The 21,102-nt window shown below is 38.5% G+C and overlaps 2 protein-coding genes and 2 long non-coding RNA genes across 5 annotated transcripts; 2 read left to right on the top strand and 2 right to left on the bottom strand.

Annotated features, from left to right (window-relative positions):
* Positions 1–3,085: 3,085 nt before the first annotated feature.
* Positions 3,086–4,989, bottom strand: LOC133728561 (uncharacterized). Its single transcript, XR_009855911.1, has 8 exons — positions 4,802–4,989; positions 4,627–4,704; positions 4,453–4,518; positions 4,181–4,289; positions 3,987–4,041; positions 3,762–3,851; positions 3,536–3,620; positions 3,086–3,292 (listed from the first exon to the last, which is right to left on the bottom strand). It is a non-coding gene; the product is annotated as an uncharacterized LOC133728561 (long non-coding RNA).
* Positions 4,990–5,151: 162 nt separating this feature from the next.
* LOC133730170 (uncharacterized) lies at positions 5,152–6,535 on the bottom strand. The gene is made up of 3 exons (XR_009856653.1): positions 6,273–6,535; positions 5,477–5,548; positions 5,152–5,264 (listed from the first exon to the last, which is right to left on the bottom strand). It is a non-coding gene; the product is annotated as an uncharacterized LOC133730170 (long non-coding RNA).
* A 1,937-nt stretch (positions 6,536–8,472) lies between these two features.
* Positions 8,473–15,468, top strand: LOC133730730 (uncharacterized). The gene is made up of 5 exons (XM_062158268.1): positions 8,473–8,626; positions 9,452–9,609; positions 14,644–14,745; positions 14,832–14,930; positions 15,039–15,468. Exons 1-5 carry the CDS (start codon positions 8,473–8,475, stop codon positions 15,201–15,203), a joined length of 678 nt encoding a protein of 225 aa, XP_062014252.1. The 3' UTR covers positions 15,204–15,468.
* Positions 15,469–17,806: 2,338 nt separating this feature from the next.
* On the top strand, positions 17,807–20,344 carry LOC133727921 (uncharacterized). Of its 2 annotated transcripts, XM_062155326.1 has the most exons (6): positions 17,807–18,043; positions 18,562–18,884; positions 19,087–19,160; positions 19,266–19,360; positions 19,528–19,625; positions 19,728–20,344. In XM_062155326.1, exons 2-6 carry the CDS (start codon positions 18,843–18,845, stop codon positions 19,893–19,895), a joined length of 477 nt encoding a protein of 158 aa, XP_062011310.1. In that variant the 5' UTR covers positions 17,807–18,043; positions 18,562–18,842; the 3' UTR covers positions 19,896–20,344. The 2 variants fall into 2 exon arrangements, with proteins under 2 accessions (XP_062011310.1, XP_062011311.1); XM_062155327.1 differs by lacking the exon at positions 17,807–18,043 and having other exon boundaries at positions 18,766–18,884; positions 19,060–19,160.
* Positions 20,345–21,102: the final 758 nt, after the last annotated feature.

The raw sequence follows: 21,102 nt of genomic DNA, 5'->3' as shown, positions 1-21,102 counted from the left end.
AAAAATCTTACCCTTTTTGGCTAACCAATTCTTATAGCCAGTGCAGTCCTTTTTCATGTGTCCTACTCTTTTGCAAAAGTAGCACTTGAACCTGAATGGCCTGTTTTCCTTGGCCACTGCAGCTGTTGAACTCTTAGTTATGGCTTTGGTAGGCTTGAGCTTATTCTTGGGTTTTTTCCTTTTAGGCTTCTCAATGAGGTTAATGGTTGTAGCAGGTTCCTTTTCTTCCTTGATCCTAGATTCCTCATCCACACAGATGGATATAAGTTCATCTAGAGTCCAGTTTCCCTTTTGAGAGTTGTAACTGGTCCTAAGATGACTAAAACTGTTAGGCAAGGAATGTAGTGCATAATGCACTACTTGCTCATCCCTAACCCCCATTAAGAGTTCCCTGAGTCTGCCATTTATATTGATCATCTTCATAATATGCTCTCTAACTCCCCCTGAACCCATGTACTTCAAATCATGAAACTCCTTGGTTAGCCTAGCTGCTTCTGCTTTTTCACTTTCTTTAAACTTAGCACCTATGAGTTCCAGAAAATCTGATGCTAGCTCAGGCTCTTCTATACTTCCCCTGACAGTCTTAGACATAGATGTTCTGATGAGGTTCTTAGCCATTCTATTGGATCTATGCCACTTCTTGTAAAGGTCAGTATCTTTCTTGGTGCTCTTTTCATTTAACTCTTCAGGCTTATCCTCAGTAAAGCAGTAGTCTATGTTCTCATGCATTCCCATATAATTTTCCACAGAGTCTAGCCAAGCTCTATAATTTGTTCCAGTTAACATCAAGACACTGTTCAAGTTCATGTAAGAGTTACCTAAGGAGCAAAACAAAATTCATGTGAGTTCTCAATTTTGTAAAGAAAATTAATTTTAAGTTTTCTGTGTTTTATTTAGCTTTAAGCAACCAAAACAAGAACATACAGAAAACCTAAACAACCATACTTGCATTCATGTCAGTCCATAACAAAAAAACAATGTTAAGCAACACTTTTGAGCAGAATCATAACATCCTGGAGTTCTTTATCAATATGCCATGTTTAATGAAAACAAGTTATCCAAAGAAATTTATCCACATCTTTAGACAGAAGAAAAATTTCTAAGTATCCGTATTTATTTTCATCAAGCATGCATACTGCTGTTTTGTATTCTAAAACCATACTTAACCACTTCTTTGGAAGATAAAACTGAAGCATAGTTTTAAAACACAAAACACAATTTCAGTTTTGTTCACTACTAGAATTTTGTTCATAGACATCGGCCCAGAACCGATGTTAAACTAATTTTCGACCGATGTCTTAGTGGGTGTAGAGAAAGATATAGACATCAGTATAAGCGCGTTTTTAACCGATGTCCCAGACAACAACCAACATCGATTCTAAAAAACAAATCGATGTATAATCGTTATAATCATCATATTTTTGTATGTTAGGTATGTCTAATTCTTCATATTTTCACATTTTATGCTTAATAAAGTATATGTCGAACAATACTTACGTGAACATTTGCATCGATTTCTATTCCAGAAGCGATGTCCAGTACACTTGTAGACATCAGTTCTCACGAGTATTGTTTGTTCTTGGCCATTTTTACATGTAGCTTAGCACATTATTTTCTTAGGAACGATGTCTGTATCTTTAGGTGTCATCGGTTTTTTTTTAAGGACTGATGTTTCATTTAACACAGCACATCGTTTTCATTTAAGCAAACCGATGTTCAATGGTTTTATGTATATCGCTTGCTTTTTCTAGAACCGATGTGTTGTTTCATTGTAGACATCGCTTTTGTTTTGTAAAATCGATGTGCATTGGTTTTGGGTACATCGGTTCTGTGGACACAATTCGATATATTGATAATCATAAGACATCGATTTTCATTTTGATACTGATTTCTAATCTCTCAAGTGACTTCGTTTTCCTTGGCATTACTGTTTTGTTATGCTTTTATATACTTCACTTCATACTGACAGGCATAATGTGCAAATGGAAAAGAAATGCATTTCCCATCATCCAAAAATCGAGGCTTTCCATTAATTTTCTTTTCAAGTTCATGATTCAACATAATTCACAAAATAAAACCCCAAAACCGACAAAGGCTAGCCTAGACATTTGATCCAGCTTTAGAATTCTTATCTGTAGCCACTTTAGTAAACCCTATTGGAAATATTTCAATGTCTAGAGCTACAACACAGTACTCAGAAATCAAAGTACACATATGTACCCTATTCATATTCATCAGCAGCAACTTTTGGCTCTTCGTGTCGTTGAAACCAAGTGTACGTTGTATTTCCTGTGGTATCTCCAAGATTGCTTCTTCAACTCTTTGCTAGCCAAATATTGCTGGTAATTAAGTGTTCTGCAGGCAATAATAGACTTGATCACAGTTCATATTGATTGCACTGTAGGACCATATGATACATTGCATGTCAATGAAGTGATATAATTTACCCGCTGATAGTAAAAAAAATTATTGTTCACAATTGAATGACAAAATAGAATTAAGTAAACAATCCAATCCGACAGAAGAGGGCGTCAACTAAATGCACTGCAGCCAACTGCAGAAAATCAAGAAGCCAACCAAATGAAGAGCAGAAGGCACATCAATTATTCATGGTCATGGTGAATGGTCAAAGCAACAATATCACAAAAGAAGAATATAATCATACCCTGAGGTTTAACTTCTTTATGAGTTTCATGATAATATTCTTGGCGTTGGAGTAAAGAAAGAATAGTTCCATATTTGGCTAGGAAAATCAAAAAGAAGATAGTGATCTGCAGTAACATTAATAGGCAGCAGAATGCTATTGTCAATTTTACCACTACCCAGGGGACAAACTAGAAGAATGCTAACATGGCTAGCATTCTTCTAGAAGGATTGTGTGTGTAGTGAAGTTTTCAACTTAGGAAATAAGACTTAATGTTTCTCTCTAGCTAAGCTAGCAAGCTATATATACTGAATCTAAAAGTATAAGGAAAAATGTGTTGGCAATTGAGATACGGAAGTAAGAATATGAAAAAGAGAGAGCTATATATGAAAAACAACCGGTAGAGTTGTTATGACAAGTAAATTGAGTTATATATGTTGAGAAGATAAGAAAGGGTACATACCTGTGTAGTCTGAACCACAGACTTCTCAGTCACAATTTTCTCCCCTAGAAGGATTGACTCTACACGAAGCAAGTGTATATCAATGGAAGAAATTGGAACTGCAGATGCTTCTACTGTTAGTTCACCACTAACAGGATCCGATAAAGAACATTGAGTGGCCATTTTTCCAATGATTCGAAATCCACCTATTCAGCAATACCTCTTGTCAGTCATGGTATCATGAAAAAGAAAATGAGCATTCCCTTTCCAATAATAAAGGCTGACAATACTCCAAACTTTTAAGAACAGTAACTAGAGATATGTAAATGAAACAGAAAGCAAGTTACTTTAAATACAAAATCAGAAAGCAAGTTACTTTAACTAATATATGTAAATGAAACCACACAGAATAAAATCAGATAGCATCTTAATCTATAGTCAATGCATACCTTTATCACTTTCAACTATGAACTCCATTGTTGTAGATAACGACTTATACAGGTATCCTCTCGATATATCTACAGTCACTAAATACTATGGCACAATTCATCATCATGTCTCGGTTAAGTACGAAAAAAGAAAATGCATTTCAAAGGCAATCAGAAGCAATGATATATTCCCAACTAATAGTGTAAACTACAGAATATTTGTACTTTCCAAGGCAGAAAGATGCACCTGAATGTTAATATTTCCTCCATGGAACGTCTCATAGAACTTTTCGAGGTTATCTTCTTTTGGTTGCCTGATATGCATAGAAAACGGTATCTGCCACAAACACAGAACTTTAATTCGCAAATGGTATAATAGGAATTTGAATCCACCATAATTTACTGCAACTGGAAAATCGAAAGTGGCTAGAGGATACACTGCTACAGTTCCTAAACTACTTGTTATTCGTACCTCGGTTATGCCTGAAGCAATCTTTCCGGCAGGTCTAAGCTCAACAATTTTGTTCCTGCTTTCAAGTGAGAAAAACAAATCGGTTGCAGAACGCTTCCATATAATGGTACCAAACAAAATCAACATCTTTTTACATTCCGTTTTCTCAGATCATTTCAGACTCAAAATTCAAAGCACTAACAATAAAGATTTACCATTTTTCGAGTTTCCTGAAGATTTGAGATTGACACTGGGGTTCTCATTCTGACTCCCAGTTGCATGACCACTCTCATCACCTTCCTCATCATCTGAACCCTGCGAACACTGCAAAACAAGAAACAACAATTAAAAGAACAATCCTTACTTCACAGAACCAAAACCAAAAACCAAACCAAAAACCTTACTTCACAATTAAAAAATAAAACAAAACCAAACCAGAAACCTTACTTCACATTTTCACTATTAAAAGAACAATCCTTCCACTTACTTTTGGATCATCATTGCCCTGGAAATTGCCGTGGAAAGTATTGAAGTTCTCTTTCAGACCCTCTTCCTATTACACCACCAAACCCAAAATCAGTTCCACATTTCCCAGAAAATGTATAACAAAAAATCAACATATCAAATCTGAATCTTCATAAACAGTAAAAAAATCAAATACCTTTAGCTCCTGCAAAGCATTAGGGATTGCCCCAAACCCTTTCCAAGTATACTGGTTCCTAGCCTTTCGCAAAAGAACCTGTAAAATCAAATCACCCAAGTCAAAAACCCTCAATTTGGGGCAAAATTAAAGAAAATCAACCTCCTTTACATCTCAAATCTGCATCCAGACCAACCTTGTTTAGCTATTGCATTCCTCTAGTTCATTAGACGAGAGAAAAGCACAGACGAGAGAGAGAGGGAGGAGTGATTATAATCGATGCTATAATTTGAGGACTGATTCCAAGCTGGAACAAGGACATTTTAAGCTCTGCTGTAAAATCACCGAGCTCATATGCAAATAAACAACATGGATGACCCTATAACAGACCACCTATTAGCAAACTATTGATAAGATATATATAAGTAAAAAAAAAGGAAGGTTAAATTATATTCTTTGATTAGAAAAGGAATTGGAATCAACATATATAAAGAGGATGTAAATTCACATAAACACAACCCCACTGACCCACTCACTCTTAATAAGAGTAAAACATTTCTCACAGTTCTTATAAGATTAGTCTTTCTGTTGCATTGAGTGTCGTATCATTCCAAAGGGATGCTGGAACAATGCCACTCAGTGAATTGTTCGCAATGGACCTGCCATGCGAAATAAATTCTCAGTTTATTCCATTGCAAAGTTTGTATAACGGAACTGCTATAACAATTAATAGCATTATATGTAAAATAGCTCCTCCAGTATTGACAGAGTACGGTCGAAGCTCAGATTTAGCTAAGTAAGATTAATAAACAATGCAGTGAACCATATAAATAATTGCAAAATAAGGAAAAAGCAGATTGAAATCACTCACAATCTTTGAAGCAGTGGAAGACCGGAAAAGTTGGCAGGAATGCTCCCAGTAAGAGTGTTGTTTGATAAATTTCTGTGGACATGGGTCACATGTTAAAATTAAAAATATCATTACAATCCTTCAAGAATCAAATATGTGAGTCCCCAAAACTCAATGACACATTTTTCAAAAAAACTAACATTAAATTCATGATAAGTGCCAAAATGTATATGCAATAAGCGTCGACCCAACAATCTGTTTCACTTTCCCCTACAAACAAAAACCCACAAAACAATCACACAAATCCAACAATACACAAACAGAGTTTTAAGCCCCAAAAGATTTGAACTTTGAATCTCCAATACCTTGTGTATATCAATACAGGGTCGGAAACGAACAGCACAGCTTATGAGTACTCAATCGCCAAAACCCTATAACCAAACAACAACAAAAATAGGTTCTATGTTATTACTGCATACAAAAAGTTACATACCAAAAACGAAAGCATAAACTTACTGAACGTTGCATATGGCCTAGACCCATCAAACTTCTTTTTACCGAGACAGTCCAATCTCAAAAGCATAACAAAATCAATAGTTCAAACTCAAGGTGACCATACAATTTCATAGCTCACAATTTCAATTGGAACAAAGATTGGAAGGAAGCAAGAGAGAACATAACCAAGCTGGACTTGACAAATTAGTTAATATTGAAGCCACCCACAAACTCTCGCTTCTTAAACTCTAAAGAAAAACAATCATACTTCAACAATAGCCCACAAATAAAAACAATAGCCCACAAAAACAGTCAGACGTACAGATCTGGTGTACAGAGAATGGCGTTCCGAAGCTGGACTTCGTCTCCGACCGGCATCGTAATTGAATCCTTCCTCTCAAACTCCAAGCTTTGATTTGAGAGATTAAGACAGAACGGCCTGGATGATACCCTCGTCCTCCTCGGAGCAAAATGCGGGGTCAGAGTCGCGGAATTTGGTGAGGCGCGTGAGATGAAGGACTGGACGAAGTCGATGCGGAAGAAGCCAAGGAGGCGATGAGTTCGAGTGAGGAAGAAGAGGAGGAGGAGGAGCTCGATCTTGGGAGGAGGAGGAGGAAGAGCTCGGGCTGGGTTCAGAATGGAGGTCGAGAATCGAGATTGAGCTTAGCCGCTTAAGGTTTGTGTTTTGGTTTTGGGGTCGGGCCGGGTGCTTTTTTTTTTCTAAGTGTGAAAATTTTAAGTTTTAATCCCCGCGTCCTTCAATTCATTAAAACACTTAGCGCGTCCATGAAATGAGGTTCCAGCAAATTTTCAAACAAAACTTTTAACACCGGTTATTTTAAGACCCGATGTTAATAATATACATTTAAATCGATATTTTCGTAAAGCGATGTTGGATTGCTTTTTTACATCGTGTGCAAGTCTGACCGATTTAAAACATGCGATGTCTATGAACAGATTTCTAGTAGTGGTTACTCGATCAGGTACAGTTACTTGGTCAGTTACTTGACCAGTTACACGTACCTGATCAATGTTTTCTGCCAACATCAATGAAGGATGCTTTGTGCATCATAATCACTTATGCCAACAGAAAACCACAAAACATATGAGCTCTTTTACTTTACATTCTATCCAGATTCATCCTTGTAAGAAAATTAAGCTCTTGTATCTGTCAACTTTAACAACGTGTAAACAAAATCTGGGAGATTTCTGTTCTTCATACAATTTTACACAATCACAGATACAATACCATATCATCAATCAATTCAACATGCATATTCAAGCATAACCAAAATTGATTCGATTCCAAGAAACCACAGAACAATCAAGAAATTGTAAATTTCATCCGGTCACCATCTACTCTAGCCTAACGCACGCCGGGAATGCAACTAGGGTTCTTGGGCATAATCAAAAATTCAATTATCATGCTATGAATCAAAATCAATCTCACAGAAAAACCTGTTTTGCTTTTTCCCCAATTTGCTGCTAAAGAAATCATAGCGGAAGCGTGAATTTTATAATTAACCAGATGCAGCAGTCGACTTAAGTAACTTACCTTGATCAGGTACCTGACCAGTTACTTGGTCAGTTACCTGGTCAATTACTTACTTGGTCAGATACCTGACCAGTTACATGACCAGTGACTTGGTCAGTAACCTGATCAATTACTTGACCCGTAAAGCAAAAAACTCTTAAAAAATTTTATGTTTGTTTTGCAAAACCCTAAAACGATTTTTCATATTTGTGAGCCTATGCTCTGATACCAATTGTAAAACCATAGTTACATGCTCACAACATATGCACAACAATCATAAAAAGATCAAGGCTTACCTTCTGCAATTACTGTCATGGATTCCATCTTATGCAGCTGCTTAACTCGATCACTGAATGTGGTCTTCTGTTACTTACCAACTTGCTTCTCAATGGACAGAACAATATGCAACAGTCGTGGTAGTAATCAGGGACCAATTCATCTGTATATATATGAGACTTAAACCTCAAGAAGCTTCCCATTAAAGCATTCCTTGTCGGTTTAGGTTTCACTCTTAGATTCCTAATGTATCACAACTTGTAGTCTTTCTTGTAGACTAAGCAATGGATTACTATCCTTAATGAATTGATACACTACTTCATTAAGTCACTCGTATTGATTTACTGTTTGTATCCATGTTAAACTAGGATTGATATTAAGCTAATCATCAATTACTTTATGATGATATGTGTTATGTCCATATTTGATCTTACAAGAATGTCTCTCCGGCACTCACTTGGCCTCATGCATCAACCCAAGCTCCCTGAGCACCGAAGAGACTCAGTTTCCAAAAAAAGAAGCCCAGCGACCCCGCCCGGTATCCACTAGCCTCCGGCACCTAGTTCACTACTTCAGGTCTTGCTACCTCTTATACCAGCACCCGGCATCACCAAGACCAAGCCCGGCGACCCCGCCCGGCATCCACTACACATCCCGGAGGATCCATCTCTGTACCTTGACCCATCGGACCCATCTCGGTCTCGGAATCCCAATGGGTCAAGCTCTGAGCTCGGCATCCCTCACCTCCCAACAGTATCTTTACCTCACGTCGACGACTTCTCCTCATGGTACCGACAGCTTCGATCAATTCCCAAGTGGTCTCGCTCCCGGTCTTCTCAAGCAGAACACTGCTAACTTCAAAGCAGGTATCTCGGTGATATGCACCGTACAGTTCAAAAAAAAAAAAAAAAAAAAAAAAAAAAAGCTCTCGGCACCCAGGAAAGTGGTTTGGACACCTACCCTCCCAACACCCATCTTGCTGCCGCATTAAGCTTTCCTCAGCTCTCGGTCCCTCATCTCATCCCGGCAGCTTCCCTTGATTAGAGACCCAACTACTGCTTCAATATCTAGCAATCGGTGACGTTCAGCTATTCAACAAGAAAGGGAGGGAAAAACCTGAAGTCTGCACCGGTGGGTCGATGGAGTAGTCGAGCCTCGGGAAAATGGTCTCTGTGCAGTACCTCGGGACGGAGAAGCCACCGCCATTGTTGGGGTTGGACTGGGTCAGAGTTTTAGCGAAAGAAGAAGGCTTTCCCCGATTGTCAGACCCATCAGAGTCCATAGAACCTTAGTCTTGAGCAAAAAGCTTGTTGCTCTCGGAAGGGAAGAGCCGGATTCTGGAGAAGACCTTGTCTGTTTTTGGGGGCGGCCTGTACTCCCTCACTGTTCACCTCTCTCTCTCTCTCTCTCTCTCTCTCTCTCTCTCTCTCTCTCTCTCTCTCTCTCTCTCTCTCTCTCTCTATGTGTGTGTGTGTGTGCGCGCACAACAGTGTTTACGAATTTCAGAGAGAAATTGATAAAATTCGTGAAGGATTGGGTAGTTTATTGTGTTTGTGAACTGCGATTCCATCGATTGTTGGGATTTCTTGGGTTACGGTTTGGGTTAGTGGTGGTGGAGGAGGCGGAGGAAGTGGGGAAATTGGTATGTGATTTTGGTGGAGTGGGCTCTGATTAGGGTGTCGTACATGTAGGTGTTGGGGGTCTGGACTTGGTTGAAGGGGAGAGAGGCATATCAGAGATTGTCGAAGCCGGAGAGCACGCAGAAGGCAATGAGTTTGCTGACGGTGTAGTTGTTGGGGTGGAGGCCGTGGGTGATGAAGACGGCATGGGTGGGTTTGAGTGTGCGTATGTTGGTGCAGCATTAGGCCAAAATATTGGATTAATTAAAAAAAAAAAAATTGGTCTCATAAATTTTTTTTAATTAAAAAAAAATTAGATTAAGACATGAAGTGACTAAAATATCCCTAAAAAATGTGCTACCTAACACCGTTAATAACGGCGTGTATAATTATTGGGTCGGACTTCAAACATCGGGTACCAATGTGATAGTTTTGAATAGTCGGGTACCAAAATTTAGAATGAACCTTAGTTCGGGAACTCTTTGTAAAATTTTCTCTTTCCTTTATTATAAAATCACACCATGCCAAAAGGTTTTGCTGGTCAAACCATGATATTCCATATATATTGTGCTACTATAAACGTACAATTGCATTAATTATATATACCCAGCCTCTTCTCAAACATCAATACATATGTTGAATCCAATTATGCTCTTGCTACTATATTTGTCATACTCTGTCACGGTATACAAAACAACTTATGTTCAATTAGTCAATTAGACCATCTAAATAAAGTGCTAACCACTTAGTCAATTAGACTATCTCTACAAACAGGGCCAAACGAACTACCGGATTTGTTCGCCGACATGGAGTGTCATGCTTGGACAACTCTAACGTGATTTGATTTTTGCAACAATTACAATTTATATTCTCCTGCTTACTTCCGATCGGCTCCAGATAAGTTCTCACTTATGCTCTTTAAAAATTTGAGCTCATGATACAATGCTTTATATGCTTTAATAACGATTTCTATAATCTAAGCATATGCCTACAACATTTGATACTTTCAATAGCATATTCATTGTGCGTATTTATTAATGTCATACTTTAACTTGATTGCAAATCAATTAAATTGCTACATATACACATATGACACTAAATAAATGCAACATGCATCTCATAAATCCTCGCCCCGAGCGCGGTACCCCCAAGGGGTAAGTCAAGGTCATATCATTACATCAAATCCTCTCCAATCGGCGAGGTACCCCAACGGGGTTACAAGGCCAATGCCATCATTATTCCCTGGGCCACGCCACCAGGTACCGGAGGCGAAAGCTACCGGATACCCCAACGGGGTTACAAGGCCAATGCCATCATTCTTCCCGGGGCCACGCCACCAGGTACCGGAGGCGAAAGCTACCGGATACCCCAACGGGGTTACAATGCCCAATCTCTGATTCTACCCGGGGCCACGCCACCGGGTAAAGGAGGCCTACAGGCCCTCATTCAACCCCATTGGGTACGAGAGGCATCAAGTCCTCATGCTACCCCATCGGGTACGAGAGGCATCAAGCCCTCATGCTACCCCATCGGGTACGAGAGGCATCAAGCCCTCATGCTACCCCATCGGGTATCAGAGGCATCAAGCCCTCATGCTACCCCATCGGGTACGAGAGGCATCAAGCCCTCATGCTACCCCATCGGGTACCAGAGGCATCAAGCCCTCATGCTACCCCATCGGGTACCAGAGGCATCAAGCCCTCACCAGTATCGTCGAACATAACTCAAGTCCTAAACTTCAACTGTACTAACTACGTGACTTGGGGGACTCGGCGAGTAATAACACTCCCGATCCTAACACATATGTATCACGTGCATACAACATATACATATCATTATGTACGCGTCATCGCGTTCATCACACATCTTTGCATCATATGCACTTTGTATGCTATCACAATCACATACATTTTCGACTTATACGTCGTATGTCAACATTACATAATACGTGCATACACACAAGGTGTAACATACATCTCATATAAACATTCATGCACCTCGATGCATTTGACTCAAATGTCACTTAGATTGCCCTAGCGCAATCAATATGTATTTTGTACACTCTTATCATATTTGCAGGTACTAGCGTGATGAGGGCCCCATGGCACCAACCTACCTGTAGAGTCCCTTCTTACTTACGGAGTTGGGGGACTAGTATGGGTATAGCGTTCAACGAGGTCATCACTCATACTTGGCGGCATCACATTTAAACTCCCCAACCAAGAAGCGCCTCTTACTCGGGGACTTGGGGGACTTGTACATACCATCTATATTACATACCGCCAAGCATAATCAACGACCTCATAGGTGGGCCCCACGACATGGCTAGCCCCGCCTATGGCATGCATCCGGTAGGCCGACACCCGAGCTACGTTGTCATGGTGGAGGTCGGTCGGTACCTTGCTAGGAGGCCACCCTCCCATGCTCTTCAAGAGGCTTCAAGAGAAGCAATATGTACATTATATCCCACATCGGAAATATAGAATAGATGGGGACTTCCCTTAGCTATAAAGGGAAGTCCTCCCCTTCTTAGAAGGGATGGATCCATGATCCCCTCACTTGTATCACTATCAAAGGCTACTTGGCCTCACTACATAGTAAAATATCTAAGTGGACGTAGTCTTGTCTCAAGGGCAAGGTGAACCACTATACATGCTTGTGTCCCTCTCTCTCTCTCCCTCTCATGATCCACACTTAGTTCCCGTTCCGTATTTTTCAGTAGAAACATTAAGGAAATTCCAAATCAGATTGTTTTGAATTTATTTTTGTATTAAATGATGGGCCATCTATAGAAATTATTATTGTTACTTAATTGTTTTAGGTAAATTATGAAACTATACAGGCAATATAAGGAAATTCTGGAAAAATTATATTTGATGGAGGTAAGAAGAGTTTTTTTTTTTTTTTTTCCATTTTCTCTCTGTCCTTATTTGTTTTTTCATATAACTTGACAAAATCTATTAATAATTAAAAAAAATTGGAGGTTTAAATATCAAATTTAGAGATCCAACTAGAATCAGCATATGAGAAAAGATGCGAGATAGCTCAAATTGATGGCCGTCGCTTTAATGAGCGGTGGTGTCGACAGAAATTGCTTCAAGACATTTGACTTCTGCTTTTGGGCATCAGTCCCGTGCAATCATTGGGTTCTAATTATATCATATTATATTATATACTAATTGAGGATTTTGCTACTGTGTAATTGAGGATTTTGCTACTGTAGCTATGAACAGTGCCGGCTTGAGCCCAGCTGGTTATGAAAAAAATTCATAACCCCCGTTTTGTTAAAATTTACGCCTTGCCCTTGACTATAGGTATAAAAACCCACGGACAGCTGCCGCCTCCTTTTTTCTTTTCCTCTCTCTCGCTCTCCTCTCTTCTGCCTCCCAAAAAGAGAACTCACTGTTCAAATCCAGATTTCCTCTCAAACTCTTCCCTAATTTGGTTGATGAGATTGATTGGGATTGGGATAGGGTTAGGTTTTGGAATTCAATTCTGTTTTTTCATGTGAATGATTTTCGTTGTATGCAAGGTTTCCATCTTCTGCCAACTTAAGATTTAGGTCAGAAGGTTTAAATTCATTTTCCTTCATTTTTAGGGAAAGTATCTGTGTTATTGCGTTTAATCTGAGGAAGAAGAAGACGAATTTTGGTAATTGGTTTTCAATTCGTGTTTTTGTTTTTGGAGTTTCTTCTAATTAATTAAAGCCTGAAAGTGGTTGGTTTCTTCACACTAAGCATGGAGCTATATGCACAACCATTGTTTCCCCCCCCCCCCCCCCCCGACAGAGATAGAGGCAGAAACCTATGCATGCAGCTATCCCAGTTTCCGATTTCCCAATTTCTGATTCTCCAAAATCCCTAACCCCCTTAACCCAATCGAATCAAAGTCCTTCTCTTTCCGACTCTCCTCTACTCTCCACCCAATCCGGCCAATCGTAGAGGTATGCCCTGCAATTCAATGCTCTGCAGTACCTTGAATTTAATCTTTGATTCTAAAGATGGTTACTGACTCAAAAGAGCCATCCATTTTTGCACTGGTTAATTCACCAATTAAATATACACACACCCCCTTGAATTTCTTGAATTGTTTCTGCAAGCATTTTAAAAGGATATCTAATTGGGTAGGGGCATTTCTTCTTTTAGAAGCAATTCATTACGTCTCAGATTCACACTTTCTTTTTTTGGTTTCGATTCATGGAGTGTACTATATTTAAATAAATGGATATTATTAAAGCTCATCACAACAGGCCGGGGGAAGCATTTCCTATATTCTCGAGTGAATTTCATCCTAAAGGTTTACAGTGGTTTTTACTTAATATCGCCTTTGCAGGTTGCTGAACTGCGGCATTGTTTTTTCCATTTTATTTCTCGAGGAGAGGCTTTGGTGGTGATGATAGACGGGGTGTTATCCCTGCCTCCAGATTTCAATTAGTGCACAGCAGATTTGGAAAGTAATCAAAGAGAAACAAAGGCCTGGATCCTCCTGCTCACAAGGTTTGTTAGTTTCCTTTCCAGTTTCGTTTCCTATCGGAATATAGTTCACGGTTTTGACTTCTCATACGCATGCAATATGTACATGCATTATCTATAATTTAATCAGGTTATGTTGCTACTTTTCGGTGTGAAGAGATTGCTAATGGTTTTGACGTCTAATGAAGTATGTATCCATTTCTCTCCATTGAGAGATGCTTCTATTTGTGGTATGATTGTGAAATTTTATTGGCAAAACTTGAATGAGCATGATGTAGGATTAGTTGGCATTGGAAGAAGCTATGCAAAGTGGTCTGGTACCAAATTTTGGCAAACAGCTCAGCTTCACCCTAGACACTTACTTTTTTGAGTAAGTTCTACTCTGGTTTATATGTGGTTAATTGTGTTTCTGTTTCTATGCATCAATAACTCATATTGTCAGTGGTTTATGGGCTTCTATTATTGTCAAGCAGTCCTCTGACTCCTCTCATCTCTTCGCGACTTCGCCTCCACTGGTCCTCCCCTATTTTGCACAGACCGGAAATATCAGAGTATCAGGTGATTCAGGTCCGCCTTTTCTTCTCCAATCTCCACCTCTCCCTTCCATTGCCCGATCTAATGCCCAACTGCCCAACAGCCCAAGGTTTCTCTCACTCTCCTAGTCTCCTTTGCGCCAATTTCTTATCTTGTTCGATTTTCTTAATGTGGGTTCACTGGGTATATTCCATTTCACTGGGTATCTTGTTCGATTTGCAGATTTGCAGAGATTCTTGTCTTCTTGCAGAGTTGTAGACTGGAGTGACCGAAGAGTTGGCTGATTGCCTGGGTTTCTGGAAGAGTTCTGGTCTGGAATTGCTAAAATTTCGTGAAGCTGGAGTTGAAGTCGTTTGGAAGGCAAAATTTGGACCCTCTGTATTATAATGTCATGTTAACAATCTTTTAATGCAAACTCCTATTCTTACAGTCAATCTTATTTACAGGACATCAGAAAGCGATGGGACAGGCAATCTCAGGCATTTTATAACTTATTTAGACAGGCAGACAGAGTTGAAAAGCTTGCTGAAATTATCCAAAGATTGGTACTCATTGATAATTTTTCTATTGAGCTATTAATACGACTATTTTGAATATTTTGTGACAGCTTCTCCATGATAGATTCTAGACTGATTTCCCTATTAAATTTATAGGAGCAAGGTGATCTGAAGCTTAGAGTTCGGACTTTAGAATCTGAGAGGGCGTTCCAGCGAGTTGCTACTGTCCAGAAGACTGTTGGAAATGTGAGTTCAGCTGGCATATTAGCTAGTGCAATTATGCATAATGCCTATCTTTTCGGAAGTTGTTTAAGTGCATAATAAGTTAATAACCTCACAATGGAACTTCTCATTATATACAAGCACTGAAGTAGTTCATTTCAGTGATTTATACACATTTTCACCTTGTCTTAAAGATTGTTGGATGATAGGATCATCGGAGCAACAAAATATACCAATTTATGTAGTAACATTGTTATACTACATCAGAATCCTGTTTATGATAAGTAGAAACCTGCTTAATCGTGTTATCTTGATTGGTCAACTACTTGAACGGCTTAAAATATTGTAGCAATCATGGCAATCACGGCTTAAGTAGTTAGTCAGTTTATTTGTGCAGTAGGCTAATATTGTTCAATGCGGTTGATAATGATTCTGTGATTGCTGAGTTTGAACTCGGTGGGTCTCGGATGGTACGATTTAGTTAGTTTATTGTTATTTTACAACAAATGTATGCTTGTAGTTTTTAATTTACGGGGTTTGGTTTTATGTCCCCTCCGTTGTATGTTTTGATCCAAAATAATGAAGGCGTGAGGATGAGCCTCCCACTGGGTTCCAAACCTCGAAAAAAAAAAAAAATTATTGTGCCCTTCTAATTAGCCTAGACAGGAATTTGATCCTGGTTCCGCCACTGATGGCATGGAGGCCATCTACTTTGATGCAGGTGTAAGGAACTCAAGACCACACCAATTGTAAATAAGAGCATTAATTGGATGTATGGCTACTCCCACCCTGTCTTTAATATAACAGATTTTGGTTAAGCTTTTCCAGTTTGAAACAGCTCCTGGAAATCAGTTATGTTTTTATTTGTTTCATTACCATGCGTATTGTAGTTTAAATGTTGCTTTCGTCTGAACTTTCCAATTTGTGTTCCCTGCATATGCTACCATGCTCGGGCATCTACATTCTAAATTTAATGCATTGGAAAATTTTAAAGTGAGACTGGAGCAGTCATTAAACAAAGGAGAAAGATTTGAGTTTGACTGTGGATATGCAGGTAGTGTTTGTATAATTGAAATCAGGAGATTTTGTTGCTTATAATTGAATAAATAAATGGCTGAGATTTTATTGCTGGTGATCATCACATATTTGGGAAACACATTGTTTTTGTTGTTTTTTAACATGCATTTGAACCACCTTGTTGATTCTGCCCTTCCTTACATTATACACATGACATGCACTGTTGATTCCTTATATTATTTGGAAGAGTCAGTTCTAGCTGTATGACTACTATGGTTTGATTCCTGCTGGATACACTTGAAACTTTTAGTTGAGTTACTACTCATGGAACTTAAACATACAGCTCCCTTATTATGTTGAATTTTCCTTGAATGATTAGCCTTTAGTTTAGGTTTTGTTAGAGAGCTCTTCATAACCTGAACTTTGTTTAAGTTTCTAATATGGTTATCTCAAGAACTATTTTTTTTTTTCTCTGTTTATCTGCAAACTTATCATTACTTGCTACATATTCAACTGGTATCTATTCTTATTCCCTTCTACTGCTTCTTACTTTGTCTTAGCTAATTAGGTGACCCTTTGTGAGGACGTGAAAGCAGTAACTTAAAGGATGTGGAGTGAAAACCAACAATTGCTGTGAATAAGGAACCGGCCATAGATGCGGAGTTGAAACCAGCTAAGGTGGTGAAATGGGAACCAGCAAAAGATATGGAGTTGAAACCTGCTAAGAATGTGGAGTTGAAACCATTAGAGAATAGTTATACAACATGAGTGCAATTATACTACCCGCAGCGAAGTGCGGGATCTGTAACTAGTCCAAAAAAATATATATATATATGGTTAGCAGACCAAGTAGTGTAACTCTGATTGCAACTTCTAAAGCAAAACAAATTTTATCAAAAACAAAATATAGAAAACAAATTTTGTAGGATATAGATACAAAATCTCTCTGAGATAGTATTCATGTTTATTAAGAAAGCTCGTCCACCATTTTTATTTTATTTTTAAGCTTTTGTAGTGTTGGTAGTATAGGAGTAAAAAAAAAAAATTCTAGGCGTTTCTTAGCTCTCGCACCTCCAATGATCACCTGTGGCTTGGTCAATTTGACACCGATATTGTGTTCTAGACGGATAATGACCATCTCTAAATCTCCTTTTTTGGTTCTCATTGAAATTTTCTTTTATTTTTTGTTTTTTGTTTTCTTTTGTTGTGATTTGTCTCTCTCTCTCTCTCGTAATTTCATTTGGATCTTCTAGATCCGTGCTGTATTCTTGTTTTGTTTCATGCTAGTTAACCTCTTAGCACTACTAAAAAAAATTGCAATTGCTTCGCATTTTTATTTCGGCAACAGTTGCCGTCGCAATTGACACTCTATTGCTACGGAAAATGCTCCGTCGCGATTGAGCCTTATCATTTGCGACAGAAAATTTTTACCGTAGTAATTTTGAACTCAATTGCGACGTTTTTTCTTCTTGCCGTCGCAAAACTTATTTGTATATGTACTTAAAAAAAAAAAAAAAAAAAAGTCTTGGCAACACATAAACGTCACTGTATTACTCTTGGCGCTAACCCAAATATTTTTCCCTCTGTTTTTCCTTTTGTTTTTTTTCGGCCAAATTCCCTACCAACAAAACAAATTTTCCCAAACATCATCTCTCTCTCTCTCTCTCTCTCTCTCTCTCTCTCTCTCTCTCTCTCGCCCTCGAACTGGAACAGACGAGCTCGACGAGGTCTGCACCGCAACCTAACACCGACAGCGACGAGCTCCTCCGCCGACGTTGATGAGGTCCGCGCACCGGAACCTACCACCGAGGCCGACGAGCTCCTCCTTTCTGTCGAACAGCTCCTCCTTCACCAAATAAACTGTAACAATAGCTCCTCCTTTACCCAGACACAACAGATCAATTTCTTTAGGAATCTATAAGGTAAATTCCATTGTTCTTTCCATTTGTCTCTCGTTAATTCTAGGGGAACAGTTGATTGTATATGAGAGGTCAATAGTTAGATTGGGAGTTCAATTTTGATATGAAACTAATTGGGCTTTCTTTCAAATTTGAGCATTAGTGGCCAATCCTCCTGGATAATCTTCATGTTTAGTAAATAGATGGATATCTTTCTTGTAGACATCGATACAATGACTAGTTTGAGGTTGAACTTGATTTGAATTTTTTTGGGTTGAGTTTGAGTTTTGAATAAAGAGTTCAGCTTTTTTTTTGGGTGATCTGATATTGTCAAGTTTGGTAGCTGAACAACTTGCATGTTATGATTGTGGACTCTACACTCTGCATTGACCAGAGACTTGATGAAGGCCCTTTTCATTTTAATCGGACTGCTTTCTGCTGTAAACCTTTTAAATGAAAGTAGGATGCTTAAGTTGTTAATCAGACTTGCATTTGATTGTGTTATCTAAGATGCGTATTTTCTATCAACTATTGGGCTGCAGTTTTCTCATATAGTTGTGGGTATTAAAGAAAAAACTAGAGAGATTTAGTGACAACATGAAGTATATTTAGATAGCTGAAGAGGAAGGTGCTGAGGCTATCAGAATCCTTCACCCAAATCAAGGATGTCAACTCTCAGCTTATTGCTTCCACTTTGAAACAGCTCATTGAGGACCCTTTGCAGTATGTGGACCAGTCACAGAGGTGGAAGATCAAGAGCTCTTTTGGAGATATTGGCCTTACTTATAGAGACGACGAGACCATTGCTTATGTTGCTTCTAGAATGCCATTTGTCTTCTCTGCTTGTCACAGAGTACTCAAGGAGGTATGGATTCAAGGATTTATGTTGTAAATTTGATAAATTTGTGTTCTTGTATGCTAGAAGTGAAGTGCTTAGATTGATTTTAGTATTAGGCTTTCAATTGGGTGCGAAATTATTGTTCTTTTCGGGTGTGTATTGATGAGAGTTTGATGAAGATTTGATCTTTGATGTTCAGCAGTGTGTTTGTGTTGTTGTTGTTTGACAGGTTCGTACAATGCTGCCAGGTTTTTCTCCTGCTAAAGTGTTGGATTTTGGTGCTGGCACGGGTTCGGCTTTCTGGTGAGAAGTTCATTTGGTTATCTTTCAATTGTTAATGACGTGAAGATTTGGGATTACTGTTTGTATGTAATGTGATTTTGATATAATGTAAATGGAATGCCGTAGGGCACTACGAGAAGTCGGGCCGAATTCCTTGGGGAAAGTTAACTTAGTAGAGCCATCACAATCAATGCAGCGTGCAGGCCAGAGCCTTATACAAGGTTAGTAATGGTTCTTCTGTTTAAACTAGTTACGTAGTTCTCCTCTAGATTATCACTACACTAAATTGTTTGTAAGTAGGAGTAGAGTCCTATTGTGATGGTTCATGCATATTCGAGGAGTAACTGGCTAAAGCAGATTCTTTACTGTTTTTATGTTCTAATCTTAGGTCAGAAGAACTTAACACTTATTCACAGTTATGCTACCCTCCAATCAATGACTAAAAGCATCAACAAATCAGAGAGAGAACATGACCTTGTAATTGCTGTAAGTTGTGTTTATCTAGAACATCTATCAATTACAAACTTAATTTTTCTCTTGGCATTTTTGGTCCTAATAATATCTGTTGTTTGTTACTATGGGTTGAAGTCCTATGTGCTTGGAGAGATACCATCGCTGAAGGATCGAATTACTGTAGTACGCCAACTTTGGGATCTTACGTGGGAAGTCCTGGTATACCTCCAAACCTACAACTCCTGGATAAGTTTCATGTTTCATTGTGGTTTGATGAAAAAAAAAAAAAAAAAAAAAACATAAATACATAAAAAATAATTGTTATGGCCATGTGATCACTCACTTGCATGGTGGCTTGCAAGGAATATATTTATGCTTGAGTAATCACTCACTTGCGATACTGACTAAAAGTTTTGGAGCGTTAGCAGTTAATGTTTTGATTATACCTTGGTGTTAGCAGAATGTAAAAAGATTTTAAATGTTCTGTATCTATGCAGAATTTGTTCAGTTAATTTGAAATGCAATTTTTATTTTCTGTAGTGTTTTCTTTGCACCTAAAGAGATTCTTGACATTTTATATTATGTTTTGGGCAAGTAAAAGCTGCATTACTGAGGCTTTAAATTCCCAAATAGTTTGAGGGTATCATACTGGCAATAAATGACAGGAACATCTATTGAGATTGTGAAGACATCAGATGAAAGAAAGAGCGGTATAAAATTCATTTTTATTAGTGTAATGAGTAACAAAATAATGCGAGCGAGATTGTTTCTATGCCTGCAATTTAAAGAAGTCAGATATCATTTTCCATGCGAATTTGGATAGGACAATCATAGTATGTATTGGTTTCTATTGTTTCTTTTCTTTCAGTTTTGTCAACATCTTCATTCATTTTTTCTGTACTATATGCAACAAAAAATACTCTTATCAAGTGCAGGGAAGAAAACGGTGGAGTACACAGTGCCATTAGCAGAGAAGACTAAAGACATGGCCATGTTTGCAGGTAAGACCACTCTGCATTATGTTGGTCATGTTGCGGTGGATTTGAAGGACAAGGCCACTATGGTAGGTTGGACTGCAGCACACTACGCAACTAAGGCAGCAGTGGAGGGAACCAAAGCAGCTGCAAGGTTGGAGCTCAAATGCACAGCAAGGAGGGCAGGAATGGAGCTCAAATGCACAGCAAGGGAGGCAGGGGGGATACTAGAACATGATCTACTTAGTGTTTAGTTGTAGAACAGACTAAATCTTTTGTTAATACAATGATCATTTCAACTATATTTTCTATGCTTTTGAATTCAGTACTTAAATAACGTTGTGTTAGTTCCAAAACCGCAGCAAAGCTTTCTAGTGTATAATAGTTTTTATCTTTGCATGTTCTTAGAATGAAAATATGGTGCAATTAGCACCATATTTTTTTTTATAAAAAAAATTCTTTTTTTGCGACGGCAAGGTTGCTGTCGCAAATACCTCCACATTGATTATCCTGAAACAAACAATGCGACGGAAGTC

Source organism: Rosa rugosa, chromosome 2 (genome assembly GCF_958449725.1).
Source record: "Rosa rugosa chromosome 2, drRosRugo1.1, whole genome shotgun sequence".
NCBI lineage: Eukaryota > Viridiplantae > Streptophyta > Magnoliopsida > Rosales > Rosaceae > Rosa > Rosa rugosa.
The sequence above is the reverse complement of the archived record's forward strand: the minus strand, read 5'-3'. Positions and strand labels throughout refer to the sequence as shown.